The following is a 16,290-nucleotide window of genomic DNA, read 5'->3' as shown; positions in this document are numbered from 1 at the left end:
ACGCTTAAATTTAGGACGGCGTAGATTCAGAGTTACGTCGGCGGATCTACTGATACGCCGGCGGAAAGCTTTCTGAATCTGGCTATTAGATTGTTAATTACATTTTTTTATGTTATTTGTATTTCTACATTTTGTATACATGAGTCAGATGCACATTGATTATGATTGTTAGGCCCCTTTCACACCTGCGGACCGTATGTCCGCTTTTTCATCCATCCGCTTACGGATGAAAAAGGTACATACATTGATCCCTATGAAATTGCAGGTGTCAGCGGATGAACATCCGCTGACACCCGATCTCATCCGATCTCATCCGGGTCCACAATCCTCCAATTCTGCAGACCCTATTTTTCCATCCGTCTGCGGATCGGATCGGGTGAACACGGACAGACGTTCCATGTTCATCTGATCCCCCATAGGGGAGAGCGGAGAAAAGACAGGGCGGTCCCTGCACAGTGTGCGGGGACCGCCCTGTCATCCGCCGGCTCATCGGGGATCAATGGAGCGATCCCCGCTGAGCAAGCGGGGTTCACGGGGCGTCCCCTGTGAAAGGTCCCTTATATCATTATCTTATAGTAGCGTGACTCTTTTAAATTAAAATTAACCGGTTCCCGACCAGCTCACACAGATATACTCCGGCAGAATGACAGTGAAACCCTGTATGGGTACGTCCCTCTCTATTTCGGCCACCGAAGGGCGCATGCACGCCCACTGCACGGCGGGGAACCCGATGCGCGTGGCCAGTGGGCACGATTGCATGCACGAGTGCCAGCGCAGGGATTGTCAGGGATCCCTGTGTTGTCAGGGAAATAGGAAAAACAATATGTCTCCTCTCCTAGTCACTCCCATCCCCACACAGTTAGAACACACTGAGGGAACACACAGTTAATCCCTTGATCACCCCCTAGTATTAACCCTCTGCCAGTGACATTTACACAGTAATCAGTGCATTTTTTTAGCACTGATCGCTGTATAATCGTCAATGTTAAAAAAAAAGGGTCAAAAGTGTTCGATCTGTCTGTCAGGAGATCACTGCAATTACTAGTAAAAAAAAAAGAATAAAAATGCCATAAATCTTTTCCATAGTTTGTAGACAGAGGGCCAGATTCACAGAAAAAGTATGCCGGAGTATCTACTGATGCTCTGGCGTACTTTCAAATTTGCCGCGTCGTATCTTGTTTTGGAATCCTCAAACCAAGATACGACGTCTTTTGGCAAAGATCCGACAGGCGTACGGCTTCGTACGCCTTCGGATCCTAGGTGTAATTCTCCGGCGGCCGCTGGGTGGAGTTTGCGTCGTTTTCCAGCGTCGGGTATGCAAATTAGCTGATTACGGCGATCCACGAAGGTACGCGCGTTCGTCGCATTCTCTTACGTCGTCGCTAGTCGGCTTTTCCCGTCGTAAAGTTACGAGTCCTATTTAGATGGTGTAACATTAGACCATCCATGTTAAAGTATGGCCGTCGTTCCCGCGTCAAATTTCAATTTTTTTTTTTTGCGTAAGACGTCCGGGAATACGAAAGTACGTTACGCATGTTGCTGTTCAAAAAACACGTTGGGGCGCCGTAATTTCGCGCAAAGCACGGCGGAAAATTTCCTAATGGAGCATGCGCAGAACGTTCGGCGCGGGAACGCGCCTAATTTAAATGGTACACGCCCCATTTGAATTAGGCGGGCTTGCGCCGAGCAGATTTACGCTACACTGCCGCAAGTTTACAGGTAAGTGCTTTGTGAATCAGGCACTTACGCTGTAAACTTGCGGCGGTGTAACGTAAATGGGATACGTTACGCCGCCGCTGCGCAACGTATTTGTCTGTAAATCTGGCCCTATAACTTTTGCACAAACCAATCAATATGCGCTTATTGCGATTTTTTTTTTACCAAAAATATGTAGAAGATTACATATTGTCCTAAACTGATAAAGAAATAATAAAAAAAAAAATGCGGATATTTATTATAGCAAAAAGTAAAAAAAAATAAAAAAATTGACACTCTTTTTTTGTTTATAGTGCAAAAAATAAAAACCGCAGAGGTGATCAAACACCAGCAAAAGAAAGCTCTGTTTGGGTACAGCGTTGCATGACCGCGCAATTGTCAGTTAAAGCGATGCAGTGCCAAACTGTAAAAAGTGCTCTGGTCAGGAAGGGGGTAAAAGCTTCCGGGGCTGAAGTGGTTTAAAAAATCTGTAAAAATGAAAAAAAAAGACTAAAAACCATTTACCTTTTACGTCAACAGCAGAAGCTTCGTCTCTGGCGAGGGAGAGTCTGTAGCGTTTCAGCTGATGAACGAGCAAAGCCTCTCTCTTCTGGCCACTGATCAGCAACGCCATATGGGTATTTTTTCCCGTCATGCGATTCCGTCATGGCGAGTTGACACCACGGCTGCAAGAAAGAGACATTCGAATTTTCCAGCCGTGTTAGAAACTCATAGCAGCTGGAGATTGAAATGCAAAAGTCATATTTAATGACAATCATTTACAAAACAGCTTGTGTAGCATTGATATATAAAATAGATCACTTTTTAGAGAAAGTGGAATTTTCCCTTTAAAATTTCTAATGAGTTGTAATAAAGAACAGCTTGGGTTCCAATACAAGTTTGAGTGTTGTTCTAAATCCTGGCATTCTTCGTTTTCTTTGTCTGCGTCTGAAGATATATTTAATATCTTTTTTGGCTCCACGCTACCATGCTCATTTATTTCCGAGTGGAAAAATCATGTGTTTTCAGCTTTTAGTAATTAGTTATCGTTGGGATTCTGCAGTACTTGGAGGGGGAAGATACGCTGCAGGGAGTATGTGATTGCACAAGTGTTCCGAGGGTGATAGGGTAGCTGGCTGCTTCAAGTATTTTTAAACAGGTATTTGTTATTATAATGAAGTTCAGAAAAGCTGCTGTCCTCTGTACATACAATTTACTGTATCTACAGTATACACACAGTATATATATAACGCTGTGTGTCTATATATACAGTGGGTATAGAAAAGAATCATCCCCCTTTAACCACTTACCCCCCGGACCATATTGCTGCCCAAAGACCAGAGCACTTTTTGCGATTCGGCACTGCTTCGCTTTAACTGACAATTGCGCGGTCGTGCGACGTGGCTCCCAAACAAAATTGGCGTCATTTTTTCCCCACAAATAGAGCTTTCTTTTGGTGGTATTTGATCACCTCTGCGGTTTTTATTTTTTGCGCTATAAACAAAAATAGAGCGACAATTTTGAAAAAAATTATTATTTTTTACTTTTTGCTGTAATAAATATCCCCCAAAAATATATAAAAAAAACATTTTTTTTCCTCAGTTTAGGCCGATACTTATTCTTCTACATATTTTTCGTTAAAAAATCGCAATAAGCGTTTATTGATTGGTTTGCGCTAAAGTTATAGCGTTTACAAAATAGGGGGTATTTTTATGGCATTTTTATTAATATATTTTTTTTTTACTAGTAATGGCGGCGATCAGTGATTTTTTTTCGGTACTACGACATTATGGGGTACACTTCGGACACTTTTGACACATTTTTGGGACCATTGGCATTTTTATAGCGATCAGTGCTATAAAAATGCATTGGATTACTATAAAAATGCCACTGGCAGGGAAGGGGTTAACACTAGGGGGCGGGGAAGGGGTTAAGTATGTTCCCTGGGTGTGTTCTAACTGTAGGGGGGGTGGCCTCACTAGGGGAAATCACTGATCTTCTGTTCATACATTGTATGAACAAAGGATCAGCATTTCCCCCCCTGACAGGACCGGAGCTGTGTGTTTACACACACAGCTCCCGGTCCCCGCTCTGTAACGAGTGATCGCGGGCACCCGCACGGGAGTCACGGGAGTCACGGGAGTAGGGTGACCACATTTCCAAACTGCCATTCAGGGACACCCCCCCCCCCCAAAAAAAAAATACGTTTTTTTACATATTTTTTTGCCAGTTTTGGGGGCAGGGGCGTATCCTGAAATCAGCGGGCCCGTGACAGAGGGCTGGGTGACAGGGGACTGGGTGACAGAGGGCTGGGTGACAGAGGGCTGGGTGACAGAGTGACAGAGGACTGGGTGACAGGGGACTGGGTGACAGGGGACTGGGTGACAGGGGACTGGGTGACAGGGGACTGGGTGACAGGGGACTGGGTGACGGAGGGCTGGGTGACGGAGGGCTGGGTGACGGAGGACAGGGTGAAAGGGGACTGGGTGAAAGGGGGCTGGGTGACAGGGGGCTGGGTGACAGGGGGCTGGGTGACAGAGGGCTGGGTGACAGAGGGCTGGGTGACAGAGGGCTGGGTGACAGAGGGCTGGGTGACAGGGGACTGGGTGACAGAGGGCTGAGTGACAGAGGGCTGAGTGACAGAGGGCTGGGTGACAGAGGGCTGGGTGACAGAGGGCTGGGTGACAGAGGGCTGGGTGACAGGTGACAGAGGGCTGGGTGACAGAGGGCTGGGTGACAGAGAGCTGGGTGACAGAGATCTGGAGCTGGGTGACAGAGGGCTGGGTGACAGAGGGCTGGGTGACAGGGGACTGGGTGACAGGGGACTGGGTGACAGGGGGCTGAGTGACAGAGGGCTGAGTGACAGAGGGCTGGGTGACAGAGGGCTGGGTGACAGGTGACAGAGGGCTGGGTGACAGAGGGCTGGGTGACAGAGGGCTGGGTGACAGAGGGCTGGGTGACAGAGAGCTGGGTGACAGAGAGCTGGAGCTGGGTGACAGAGGGCTGGGTGACAGAGGGCTGGGTGACAGGGGACTGGGTGACAGAGGGCTGGGTGACAGAGGGGGACAGGGGGACTGGGTGGCGGAGGGCTGGGTGTGGGTGACAGAGGGCTGGGTGACAGAGGGCTGGGTGACAGGGTGACAGAGGGCTGGGTGACAGGGTGACAGAGGGCTGGGTGACAGAGGGCTGGGTGACAGGGTGACAGAGGACTGGGTGACAGAGGACTGGGTGACAGGGTGACAGAGGACTGGGTGACAGAGGACTGGGTGACAGAGGGACTGGGTGACAGAGGGACTGGGTGACAGAGGGACTGGGTGACAGGGTGACAGAGGGCTGGGTGACAGGGTGACAGAGGGCTGGGTGACAGGGGGTTGGGTGACGGAGAGCTGGGTGACGGAGGACTGGGTGATGGAGAGCTGGGTGACAGAGGGCCGGGTGACAGAGGGCCGGGTGACAGAGGACTGGGTGACAGGGTGACAGAGGACTGGGTGACAGAGGACTGGGTGACAGAGGACTGGGTGACAGAGGACTGGGTGACAGAGGACTGGGTGACAGAGGGCCGGGTGACAGAGGGCCGGGTGACAGAGGGCCGGGTGACAGAGGGCCGGGTGACAGAGGGCTGGGTGACAGGGTGACAGAGGACTGGGTGACAGAGGACTGGGTGACAGGGTGACAGAGGACTGGGTGACTGGGTGACAGAGGACTGGGTGACAGAGGGCTGGGTGACAGAGGGCTGGGTGACAGAGGGCTGGGTGACAGAGGGCGGGGTGACAGAGGGCGGGGTGACAGAAGGCTGGGTGACAGGGTGACAGAGGGCTGGGTGACAGGGTGACAGAGGGCTGGGTGAGGGGGGACTGAGTGACAGAGGACTGGGGGACAGAGGACTGGGGGACAGGGTGACAGGGGACAGGGTGACAGGGGACAGGGTGACAGAGAGCTGGGTGACAGAGAGCTGGGTGACAGAGAGCTGGGTGACAGAGAGCTGGGTGACAGAGAGCTGGGTGACGGAGGGACTGGGTGACGGAGGGCTGGGTGACGGAGGGCTGGGTGACGGAGGGCTGGGTGACAGGGACTGGGTGACAGAGAGCTGGGTGACGGAGGGCTGCCTGACGGAGGGCTGGGTGACGGAGAGCTGGGTGACTGAGAGCTGGGTGACGGAGAGCTGGGTGACGGAGAGCTGGGTGACGGAGGGCTGGGTGACGGAGAGCTGGGTGACGGAGAGCTGGGTGACGGAGGGCTGGGTGACGGAGGGCTGGGTGACGGAGAGCTGGGTGACGGAGGGCTGGGTGACGGAGGGCTGGGTGACGGAGAGCTGGGTGACGGAGAGCTGGGTGACGGAGAGCTGGGTGACGGAGAGCTGGGTGACGGAGAGCTGGGTGACGGAGAGCTGGGTGACGGAGAGCTGGGTGACGGAAGGACTGGGTGACGGAGAGCTGGGTGACGGAAGGACTGGGTGACAGAGGGACTGGGTGACAGAGGGACTGGCTGACAGAGGGACTGGCTGACAGAGGGACTGGCTGACGGAGGACTGGGTAGAGAGAGATTATACAGTCCAGATTACAATTTGCAGGGGCAGCAGAGGTGACAGAGAAAGGGGGGTGCACCATGCAACCCCCCCCCCCTTTCTCACTGTCACCTCTGCTGCCCCTGCAAATTGTAATCTGGACTGTATAATCTCTCCCCCCATTGCATGGTCAACCCCCCCCCCCCCCCCCTGCACCTACCTTTTCTGCCCCTGCTCCAAGGATGGCCGGCGCGGCGCAGCGGAAGTCGGGACTCGCGGGAGGTCGGGACTCAGGACGGGCGGCGGATCGAGTCCAGCTGAGCAACCAAGGCCTGAAGGGGAGGAGGAGGATGTCTTGGTCTGTGCCGCGGTAGGTGAGTGACTCACTGCTGTGACGGTGCTGTCTCTCTGCCTGTTACGCTGGCGCTGCTGCTCTCTCTGCAGCAAGAATCGCGGCTGGCCGCTGGAGGAGGAGGAGGTGGGGGAGGAGTCGGAGGCGCAGAGAGCGGGACACGGTGACGTCACTGGTTGCTACAAGCCAAGCGGGGCTTCCCTAGCAACCAGTGATTTAGAATCATTTAATTACAGCGACAGCAGCGGCAGTGAGTGTGGCAGGCAGTTGATTCCGGGACTCTCTATTGTCCCGGTTTGAAGGCTCCCGGGACACGGGACAAAAATGTATATTACGGGACGATCCCGGGCAAACCGGGACACGTGGTCACCCTACACGGGAGTCACGCGCACCTAGTAGCCGCTAAAAGAGCCGACGTAAAGCTACGGGCTCTCGCCCAGGAGAGCCAACCTGCCGCCATTCTACGGCGGCTGGTCGGCAAGTAGTTAAAATAACCATGTTTTGGTGCATTGTAGCCTGAAATGAATGAAGGCAGACATGGTTTTTGTTTTATCCTTAACCACTTCCATACCGGGCACTTACGCACCTTCCTGCCCAGGCCAATTTTTAGCTTTTAGCACTTTTCGCAATTTGAATGACAATTGTGCGGTCATGCTACACTGTACCCAAATGAAAGTTTTATCATTTTGTTCCCACAAATAGAGCTTTCTTTTGGTGGTATTTGATCACCTCTGCGATTTTTTTTTTTTTTTTTTTTTTAAATTACGTTTCTATTTTTTTCTGTCAATTTTTTTTGGAAATAGGTTTTCTTATTCAATTATGGGCACTGATATGGCGACACTGATGGGCACAGATGAGGTGGCACTGATGGGCGGCGCTGGTATGCTGCACTGATGGGCACTCGTAGGTGGCACTGATGGGCACTCATAGGCGGCACTGGGCACTCTTTGGCAGCACTGATGGGCACTCATGGGTGGCACTTATGGGTGGCACTGATGGGTACTTATGGGTGGCACAGATGAGCACTGATAGGTGGGCACTGGGCATAGATGGGCACTAAGAGGTGGCACTGATGGACACTGGGTGGCACTGATGGACACTGAGGGGTCAGTCAGACAGTCAGTGCCCATTTGTGGGCACTGATTGGCATCGATTGTGTTAATTTTATTTTTTTATTGGTGTTTTTTTTTGTTTGTTTGTTTGTTTTTGTTTTTTGCTCTATTGAGCACCGGGGGGCACTCCCTGGTGGTCCAGTGTTTGCATCCGAGGGGAGGCTGCGCTGATAAACAATCAGCGTGAACCCCCCTGTCAGGAGAGCCGCCGATCGGCTCTCCTCTACTCGCGTCTGTCAGACGCGAGTGAGGAAGAGCCGCTTAACGTCTCTTCCTGTTTACATCGTGATCAGCCGTGGTTGGACACGGCTGATCACGGAGGCTCTTTACCGAGATCGGTGATGCAGGGTGTCAGACTGACACCCCGCATCACCGATCGCCGCACAACGTGCCCCCCGGCATGTAATCCTGCAGGACGTCAATAGAAGTCCAGTCAGGATTTCACAACCCCTTCCCAGACGTCAATTGACTATTGACCGGGCGCGAAGTGGTTAAGCCTTGGTTCACATTGGAGCGATTTGTCATGCGATTTGAGAGATCAAATCACATGACAAGTCGCAGCCTATTGGAGGCAATGGCGCTGTTCCAATTGGTGCGACACCGATTTTGGGGCGTTGCACCGATTTGCAAAAGTAGTTCCTGCACTACTTTTGCAGATTTCAGGTGCGACTTCAATAGACATCTGTGCATGAAGCCACACAGATGTCTATCAAGTAGCACCTGAAATCGCGCTGACCTTTCAAAGTAGCATCAATGTGAACCAGGGCTAAAACACAGAAAACAAATTCTCCTGCGCACGAGAGGATAATCCAAAAGTCAATTGCCCAATGCCCATAAGGATGATACCAACATGGATGGGGATATCCTAGTGGCAAACAAGAGAAAAGAAAACAAAGGTGCACCAGCCTAGCGTATTACCGTTAAAAGATTTTAATAGAATTTTAATAATTTGTTTTATCCACCTGTATTTACTAATGCAACTTATAATAATATCCAAGTGAAAGATACACTATAATGTCAAAAGTATTGGGACACCTGCCTTTACACACACACACATGAACTTTAATGACATTCCAGTCTTAGTCCGTTGGGTTCAATATTGAGTTGGCCCACCCTTTGCAGCTATAACAGCTTCAACTCTTCTGGGAAGGCCGTCCACAAGGTTTAGGAGTGTGTCTATGGGAATGTTTGACTAGCACTGTGTTGGACTTGAAGGCCTGGCTCGCAGTCTCCACTCTTATTCATCTCAAAGGTGTTCTATCGGGTTGAGGTCAGGACTCTGTCCAGGCCAGTCAAGTTCCTCCACCCCAAACTCGCTCATCCACGTCTTTATGGACCTTGCTTTGTGCACTGGTCCAAATCATTTGGTGGAGGGGGGATTTTGGTGTGGGGTTGTTTTTCAGGGGTTGGGATGGCCCCTTAGTAACGGTGAAGGGAACTCTTAAGCCTCAGGCACACGATCGAACTTCCATCTTACTTTTCTGTGGATTTTTGCCTGAAGGGCACAGTGCACAGTGTATAACACCAACATGTCAGAAAATTTTAAAGAAAATCAAAAACAGAATTACTGAGTTGGAAAAAGGATCAACTACCCCCCCCCCCCTTCCTTATGTCAGTATTTCATTGGACCACAGTTTGTTTTAATTAGAGTCTTTAGTCTGTTGGGATGATTCTACTAATTTTGCACATCTGGGGCTAGATTCACATAGATTAGCGGAGCTTTAGATCCGCGTAATCTATGTGATTTACGATCCGCCGGTGCAATTTAGCGAGGCCAGTGCAGTATTCACAAAGCACTTACCTCGAAAATTGCGTTCCCGCGCCGATTTAACTGCGCATGCGCCGCCGGCGAAATTGCCCAGTGCGTATGCTCCAAATGACGTCGCTAGGACGTCATTGTTTTTGGCGGCTACGTAAATTCCGGCCATCCGTATTCCCGATCGACTTATGCAAACGACGTAAAAATTTGAATCTCGGCGCGGGAACGACGGCCATACTTAACATTAGCTACCCCTCATATAGCAGGGGTAACTATCCGCCGGAAAAAGCCGAACGCAAACGACGTAAAAAAAAAGCGTTTGGACTTGAATCGGCGGTTCTCCTCATTTGCATATCCGACGCGTAAAAAACCATGACGACACCTAGCGGCCGACGGTAGATTGCAGCCTAAGATCCGACTGATGTAAGTCAGTTACACCAGTCGGATCTAAGGGAGATCTATGCGAAACTGATTCTTATGAATCAGTCGCAGGAGATCCGCCGTCGTATCTCCTCGTGAATCTGGCCCCTGGACTTTGCAATATTTGCCCCCTCTTCTTTGCAGAACTGCTCAAGTTGAATTAAATTTGATGGTGACCATCTCTGGACTGCAGTCTTCAAGTCATTCCACAAATTTCAATGCCTAAGCACAATTGTGCAACTTTGACTTGTTAGTAAAACCGTACATATCATCATCACAACTACTTTGTGTATCCAAGGTGGATTATGACTTGTTTTTTCAGGACAAATTGGGCTTTAATTTGGTGGTAAATAGTAATAGATCTCTCTTAATGTTTTATATTATCAAAGGAGAACTGGTTTTAATAGGAATCTTTTTTTTTTTTTTTTTTTTTTTTAGCTATATATTTCTTGCTACTACCATAACCTATGATCACAGTGATACCACATATGTGTATGTTAGTTGTTGTATATACCTGTAGAAACAATAGTGCACATTTTTCTTTTTTCTCTTTTTAATCCTACATTACACACACTGGGCTAGATTCACAGAGAGATACGACGGTGTATCTCCTGATATGCCGTCGTATCTCTGAGTTAGGCTGGTCGTATCTATGCGCCTGATTCATAGAATCAGGTTACGCATAGCTATGCCTAAGATCCGACAGGTGTAACTGTGTTATATGAGAAATATGTAAATCAGCAAGATACGCAAATTCACGAACGTACGCGGACCCGAAGCAGTGTTGTTACAACGTTTCCGTAGCGGTTTTCCCGGCGTATACTTACCCCTGCTTCTATGAGGCGCAGCCAATGTTAAGTATAGCCTTCGTACCCGCGTCGATTTTGATTTTTTTTTACGTCGTTTGCGTACGCCGATTCAGAAACCCGCGCGCCGCAAGTTACGCTCACGCCAAAACCACTGACGTCCTAGCGACGTCAGTGGGAGCAATGCACGCCGGAAATTTCGTGAACGGCGCATGCTCATTTAAATCGGCGCGGGGACGTGCCTGATTTAAATAGTACACTCCCCCTAGCCGCGGAATTTGAATTCCGCCGGGGGTTTTTACGATCCGCCGCCGCAAGTTTGGAGGTAAGTGGTTTGTGAATTACCCACTTGCCTCTCAAACTTGCGGCAGCGGATCTTAAATCACATAGATCACGCGGATCTAAAGATCCGCTGATCTATGTGAATCTAGCCCATTGACACCAACTGACAATAATATTAATTTAAAAAAAGCTTTTTTTTTTTTTAAATCCTACCCTACTCGGCCCAAACTGACATCAAACCTTCATCTAGGTTTTTTTTTTTTTTTTTACACATTGTTATTTTTTTGTCTGCAATGAGAGAGAGATACAATAGTATCTCTGCCCTCTATTCAGAGAGGAAAAAAACACAGGGGCAGGCTTTACAGTGATTGATCCCCGTGACAGCCAATCAGAGGCTATCACAGCAATCAGGTGACCCGGGTAAAAAAAAGTTGCTCGTTATTCAAAACGCTCGTTAACCGTGTTACTCGTAAACCAAGGTTCCACTGTATATGCATACGGTTAGCGGGAAAGTGTTAGGATACCCTCTCCTACTTCAGCCTATATACATGGACAAGGGCATGGTGAGGATTGGTGGGGAAAAGTCATGAAGAAATTGAGACGCTTGCATGTAATCCCTAACAATGAAATTCTCTAATTTGCTCCCTTTTTGTTCTGCTAAATATATAATTCAAAGTGTTTCCTTATATCTGTTTTACAAGTGCAAAAAATATATAAATCCAGTGATGTCCTTTGCTCTTTGGGGTGTTACCAAAAGAAGTCTTATCTTCCCCTCCAGGTTACCTTTGTGAACTACAACACCCCCTCCTGCATGTATCCTTACCTGTCAAATGTCTCCCCTCCTGTCTGTTATAAGAACTGAAAAACTGCAGATTCTGTGGGTGGATCTGTTGTCTGGAGCTCTGTGGGTGGAGTCGTGATGTCAGTTGACAAGGGGAGTGTAGAGGAGGGTGGGGAACCCTCCTCTACACTCCCCTTGTCAACATGCATTTTTTCCTGTGTATTCCTTACACTAAATTCTGCTATGATCACTAACATCCAGTCAAAATCCAGAAAAGTAACCACATGACTTCAGAAAAGGAGTGGGGGTGGGAATTGAAAAATAATGCCTGTCTCCAGGTTTAGTGCATGAGATATGTAAATAACCTGTCACTCACAGCAAGGGGGCGGAACGGACTAAGGTTTTTCTCTGTAAGTCTTTTTTTTTTAACTAAACGATAGAAGAGGATTGCTCAGAGCTGGATTAACTCTGTGTGGCAAGACTGGGCACAGATGATAGGAAATCTTATACCCTACATTGTGACATAATAAAAAAAATATTTCGGGTTTACATCCACTTTAATAAACTGAAAAAACACAAAAAAATGCAGTCACCATGCAAAATATAGAGGTAAACTTGGACAGCCGCACTCCAAAAAAAACTTTCCTTTTATTAAAACTGGTCACAAAAAATACATGCCACAGCAAAAAATAGAACAGAAGCGGACGCGTTTCACACCGTTACACAGTGTAGCTATGATTAAGCACTGTGTAACGGTGTATTTTTTTGCTGTAGCATGTATTTTTTGTGATCAGTTTTAATAAAGGGAACGTTTTTTGGAGTGCGGCTGTTTCCTCTATATTTTGCATCATCATTGCATTGCCGGCACCCATGGTTTGGATCCAGTGAGAAGGCTCTTTGGTTCATCTGAGCGGTTACTCTTTCCTCTACCAATGCAGTTGATGAGGATGAGGCCCTGATACAACCTCAGGGCTAACTCCATTCTGCCGTTTGATTCAAATTAATATGGTGAGACTGTGCAATCCATAGACAAAAAAGACCACATCTCACCTCTTTCAGCATTCACCAGCAAGAGCAGGGCTATGGCCCACACAGCTTCCTTTTATTAAAAGCATAGAATCACAAATACATGCATTTGATTGGTTCACATTATACATACACACCCACTCTATCCTCCCAATCACACACTACTCCTCCCATTCACAATCCCCTCACCCACCCTCCTGCGAGCACATGTCCAAGTCTTTGTTTAATACTAAAACACAGGGGTTTCTTGGTCATCTTTGCAAGGGTTCTCTCCTCAAACCCATGTAAAAGAAAAAGTAGGAGGAGAAGTTTGTATCTAGCATAAACAGCTCTTGTTACAAGATCCAAAGTTCCTTTCAAAAGTCACGCAAGCTCCGAGTGAGGGGAAGGGGGAGGGGTCCTTGCACAAGTCCATATCTGTTTCTCTCCACGGAAGGGCTTTGAATGTGAAGCAAAGGGGAATGCAATATGGGGATAGGAGGTTGAACACATCAGAAGCATAATGTCCTTCATATTATCCTGTTACTTTAAAACAATATCTGATAGAAAATCCTCAAGGAAAATAAGCAGTATTGTGACATACCCATACATACGTATGCATAATGCATATAAAAACAAATAAACAGTATAAGGAATATAGGAAAGAGAAACATTTCAGTGATTCTAATAATAAAAAGAATTCGCCTAATTTGAAAATAGGAATTTTAGAATCATCCACCACACAGTCACTAGTTGCAATGTATTAAAATTCTGTTCTTGGGTTTAAGTAGACTATATTGTTAAAGCGGGAGTTCACCCATTTCTGTTTTTTTTCCTCTTTTCCCCATAGCTGGATGCTCGTTTTGTCTAGGGGAATCGGCTATTTGTTTTAAAATATGAGCAGTACTTACCCGTTTTCGAGATGCATCCTCTCCGTCGCTTCCGGGTATGGGTCTTCGGGAGCGGGCGTTCCTTCTTGATTGACAGTCTTCCGAGAGGCTTCCGACAGTCGCATCCATCGCGTCACTAGTAGCCGAAAGAAGCCGAACGTCGGTGCGGCTCTATACTGCGCCTGCGCACCGACGTTCGGCTTCTTTCGGAAAATCGTGACGCGATGGATGCAACCGTCGGAAGCCTCTCGGAAGACTGTCAATCAAGAAGGAACGCCCAGTCCCGCAGCCCATACCCGGAAGCGACGGAGAAGATGCATCTCGTAAACGGTAAGTACGGATCATATTTTAAAACAAATAGCCGATTCCCCTAGACAAAACGAGCATTAATCTAAGGGGAAAATGTGTTCTCCATGGGTGAACCTCCGCTTTAAGGATTACAATCGTGCATACTAATCTTGTTTTTCTGTTTCCTTCCTTGTTCAGGATCTTTCTTTCCTAATCTGAAGCCTTCAGACGGTGTCTTCAAAGTGATCTTCTGGCTGGGCTACTTCAACAGCTGCGTCAATCCTATCATATACCCATGTTCGAGCAAGGAATTTAAAAGAGCATTTATCAGGCTGCTAAGATGCCGCTGCCGCAGGAGACGGCGCCCTCTCTGGCGGGTCTATGACCATCAATGGAGGACATCAATGAACAGTTCACGGAGAGGCTCTGAAACCACAGATTTCTCTTCTATGAACTCCTCGTTTATTTATAACCCTGGTAACCAGGGGATAACAACAAAGAGGAAAAACGTGGATTGTAATAGCTGGAAATTAATCTCCCCTTTTCAGAACTCTTCTTCTCAGCTGAAAGAGAAAATGAACAACCTTTCTAATAAAATTCGCAGCAGCTCCACGAAGAGCAACATGTCAGCGGCCTACAAGAGTGAAGTTGAGTCCATCTCAATGGCCGTCTCCAATGACTTTACAGAACTTGAGTGTCAAATGTACGATTTATCAGACTGCTGTGGACTTCGAGAAACTGATATATAGATGTCATCTATTATTGTTTTATCTGTGGGCGGGATGGTTGTTTAAAAAATTGTGATTTTATTGGAAAAACAAATGTGGATTATAAAAGATTTTTGGTATGCAGTAAAAAAAACTAAAAACTAAAAGAAAAATGTGTGATCGTCTCAGACTACAGGTCTCTCTTCTTTTTTTTTTTTTAGAAAACGATGTCTGCTAAAAGAAAACTGGAGGGATAGAGGTTACAACAGGTGATTTCTCATAAAATGTTTACTGTCTGGCTGCCATGGTGAATTTTTAGGGTGATTTTACTAAAGACTATGGGCCAGATTCATAGAGAACTGCGGCGGCGTAACGTATCGCCTTTAAGTTACACCGCCGCAAGTTTTCCTCGTAAGTGCCTGATTCACAAAGCACTTGAGTATAAACTTGCGGCGGAGTAACGTAAAGACGTCCAGGGCAAGCCTGCCTAATTCAAATGGGGCGTGTACCATTTAAATTAGGCGCGCTCCCGCGCCGAACGTTCTGCGCATGCTCCGTTAGGAAATTTCCCCACGTGCTTTGCGTGAAATTACGGCGCCCCGACGTGTTTGTGAATGGCGACGTGCGTAATGTACTTACGCCAAAAAAAAATAATTAAATTTGACGCGGGAACGACGGCCATACTTTAACATGGCTGGTGTAAAGTTAAGCCATGAAAAAGCTGGCTTAACTTTGCGACGGGAAAAAACGACGTAACGCACGCGAGTAGCTTCGTGGATCGCCGTAAAAGCTAATTTGCGTACCCAACGCTGGAAAACGACCCGAACTCCATCCAGCGGCGGCCAAAGTATTGCAGCCTAAGATCCGAAGGCGTACGAAGCCGTAAGCCTGTCGGATCTTAGCCAAATGCCGTCATATCTTGTTTGTGAATCACAAATTAAGATACGACGCGGCAAATTTGAAAATACGCCGGAGTATCAGTAGATACTCCGGCGTATCTCTTCTGTGAATCTGGCCCTATGCACTTTGCAAGTGCAGTTGCACTCAGTTTTGTTAGTAAATGAAAATGTGGTAAAGCTTCATTTTGTAAAGAATACCCAATCAGGTGCAAGGAAAATTAAAAAAATAGGATTTTTATAACAGTTTACCTGTAAAATCCTTTTCCTGAAGTACATCACGGGACACAGAGAAGCATAGTAATTACTATGTGGGTTATAGAGAGTACCTTCAGGTGTGGACACTGGCACGCCCTTAAGGCAAGAAGTTCCCTCCCCTATATAACCCCCTCCCATACCGGGAGTGCCTCAGTTTTGTAGCAAGCAATAAGTGTCCCAAATACCCCAAAAAGAGGGGCGGGTGCTCTGTGTCCCGTGATGTACTTCAAGAAAAGGATTTTACAGGTAAACTGTTATAAAAATCCTATTTTCTTTATCGTACATCACGGGACACAGAGAAGCATAGTAATTACTATGTGGGACGTCCTAAAGCAATGCTATGAGGGGAGGGAGACCCCAAGAAATAAGCCGGGCGGCATCAGACATGAGGAATCAAACTGCAGCCTGCAGCACACTGCGCCCAAAGGCGCTCTCCTCATTCTTTCTTATGTCCAATTGATAAAACTTGAAACGTGAAAGTATGGACAGACGACCATGTCGCGGCCTTGCAGACTTGAGCCATGGAGGCTTGATG

The 16,290-nt window shown here is 47.6% G+C and overlaps 1 protein-coding gene across 1 annotated transcript in view; it reads left to right on the top strand.

Moving 5' to 3' along the window:
- ADRA1D (adrenoceptor alpha 1D) overlaps window positions 1–14,761 on the top strand; it is a 239,342-nt gene extending 224,581 nt beyond the window's left edge. Inside the window, exon 2 of the mRNA XM_040335488.1 lies at window positions 14,093–14,761. Coding sequence (XP_040191422.1) covers window positions 14,093–14,643 — 551 coding nt within the window. The 3' untranslated portion in view covers window positions 14,644–14,761. The remainder of the gene's footprint in view (window positions 1–14,092) is intronic.
- The last annotated feature ends 1,529 nt before the right edge of the window (window positions 14,762–16,290 follow it).

Source organism: Rana temporaria, chromosome 1 (genome assembly GCF_905171775.1).
Source record: "Rana temporaria chromosome 1, aRanTem1.1, whole genome shotgun sequence".
Lineage (NCBI taxonomy): Eukaryota > Metazoa > Chordata > Amphibia > Anura > Ranidae > Rana > Rana temporaria.
Note: the sequence above shows the minus strand (reverse complement) of the source record. Positions and strands in the feature narration are given on the sequence as shown.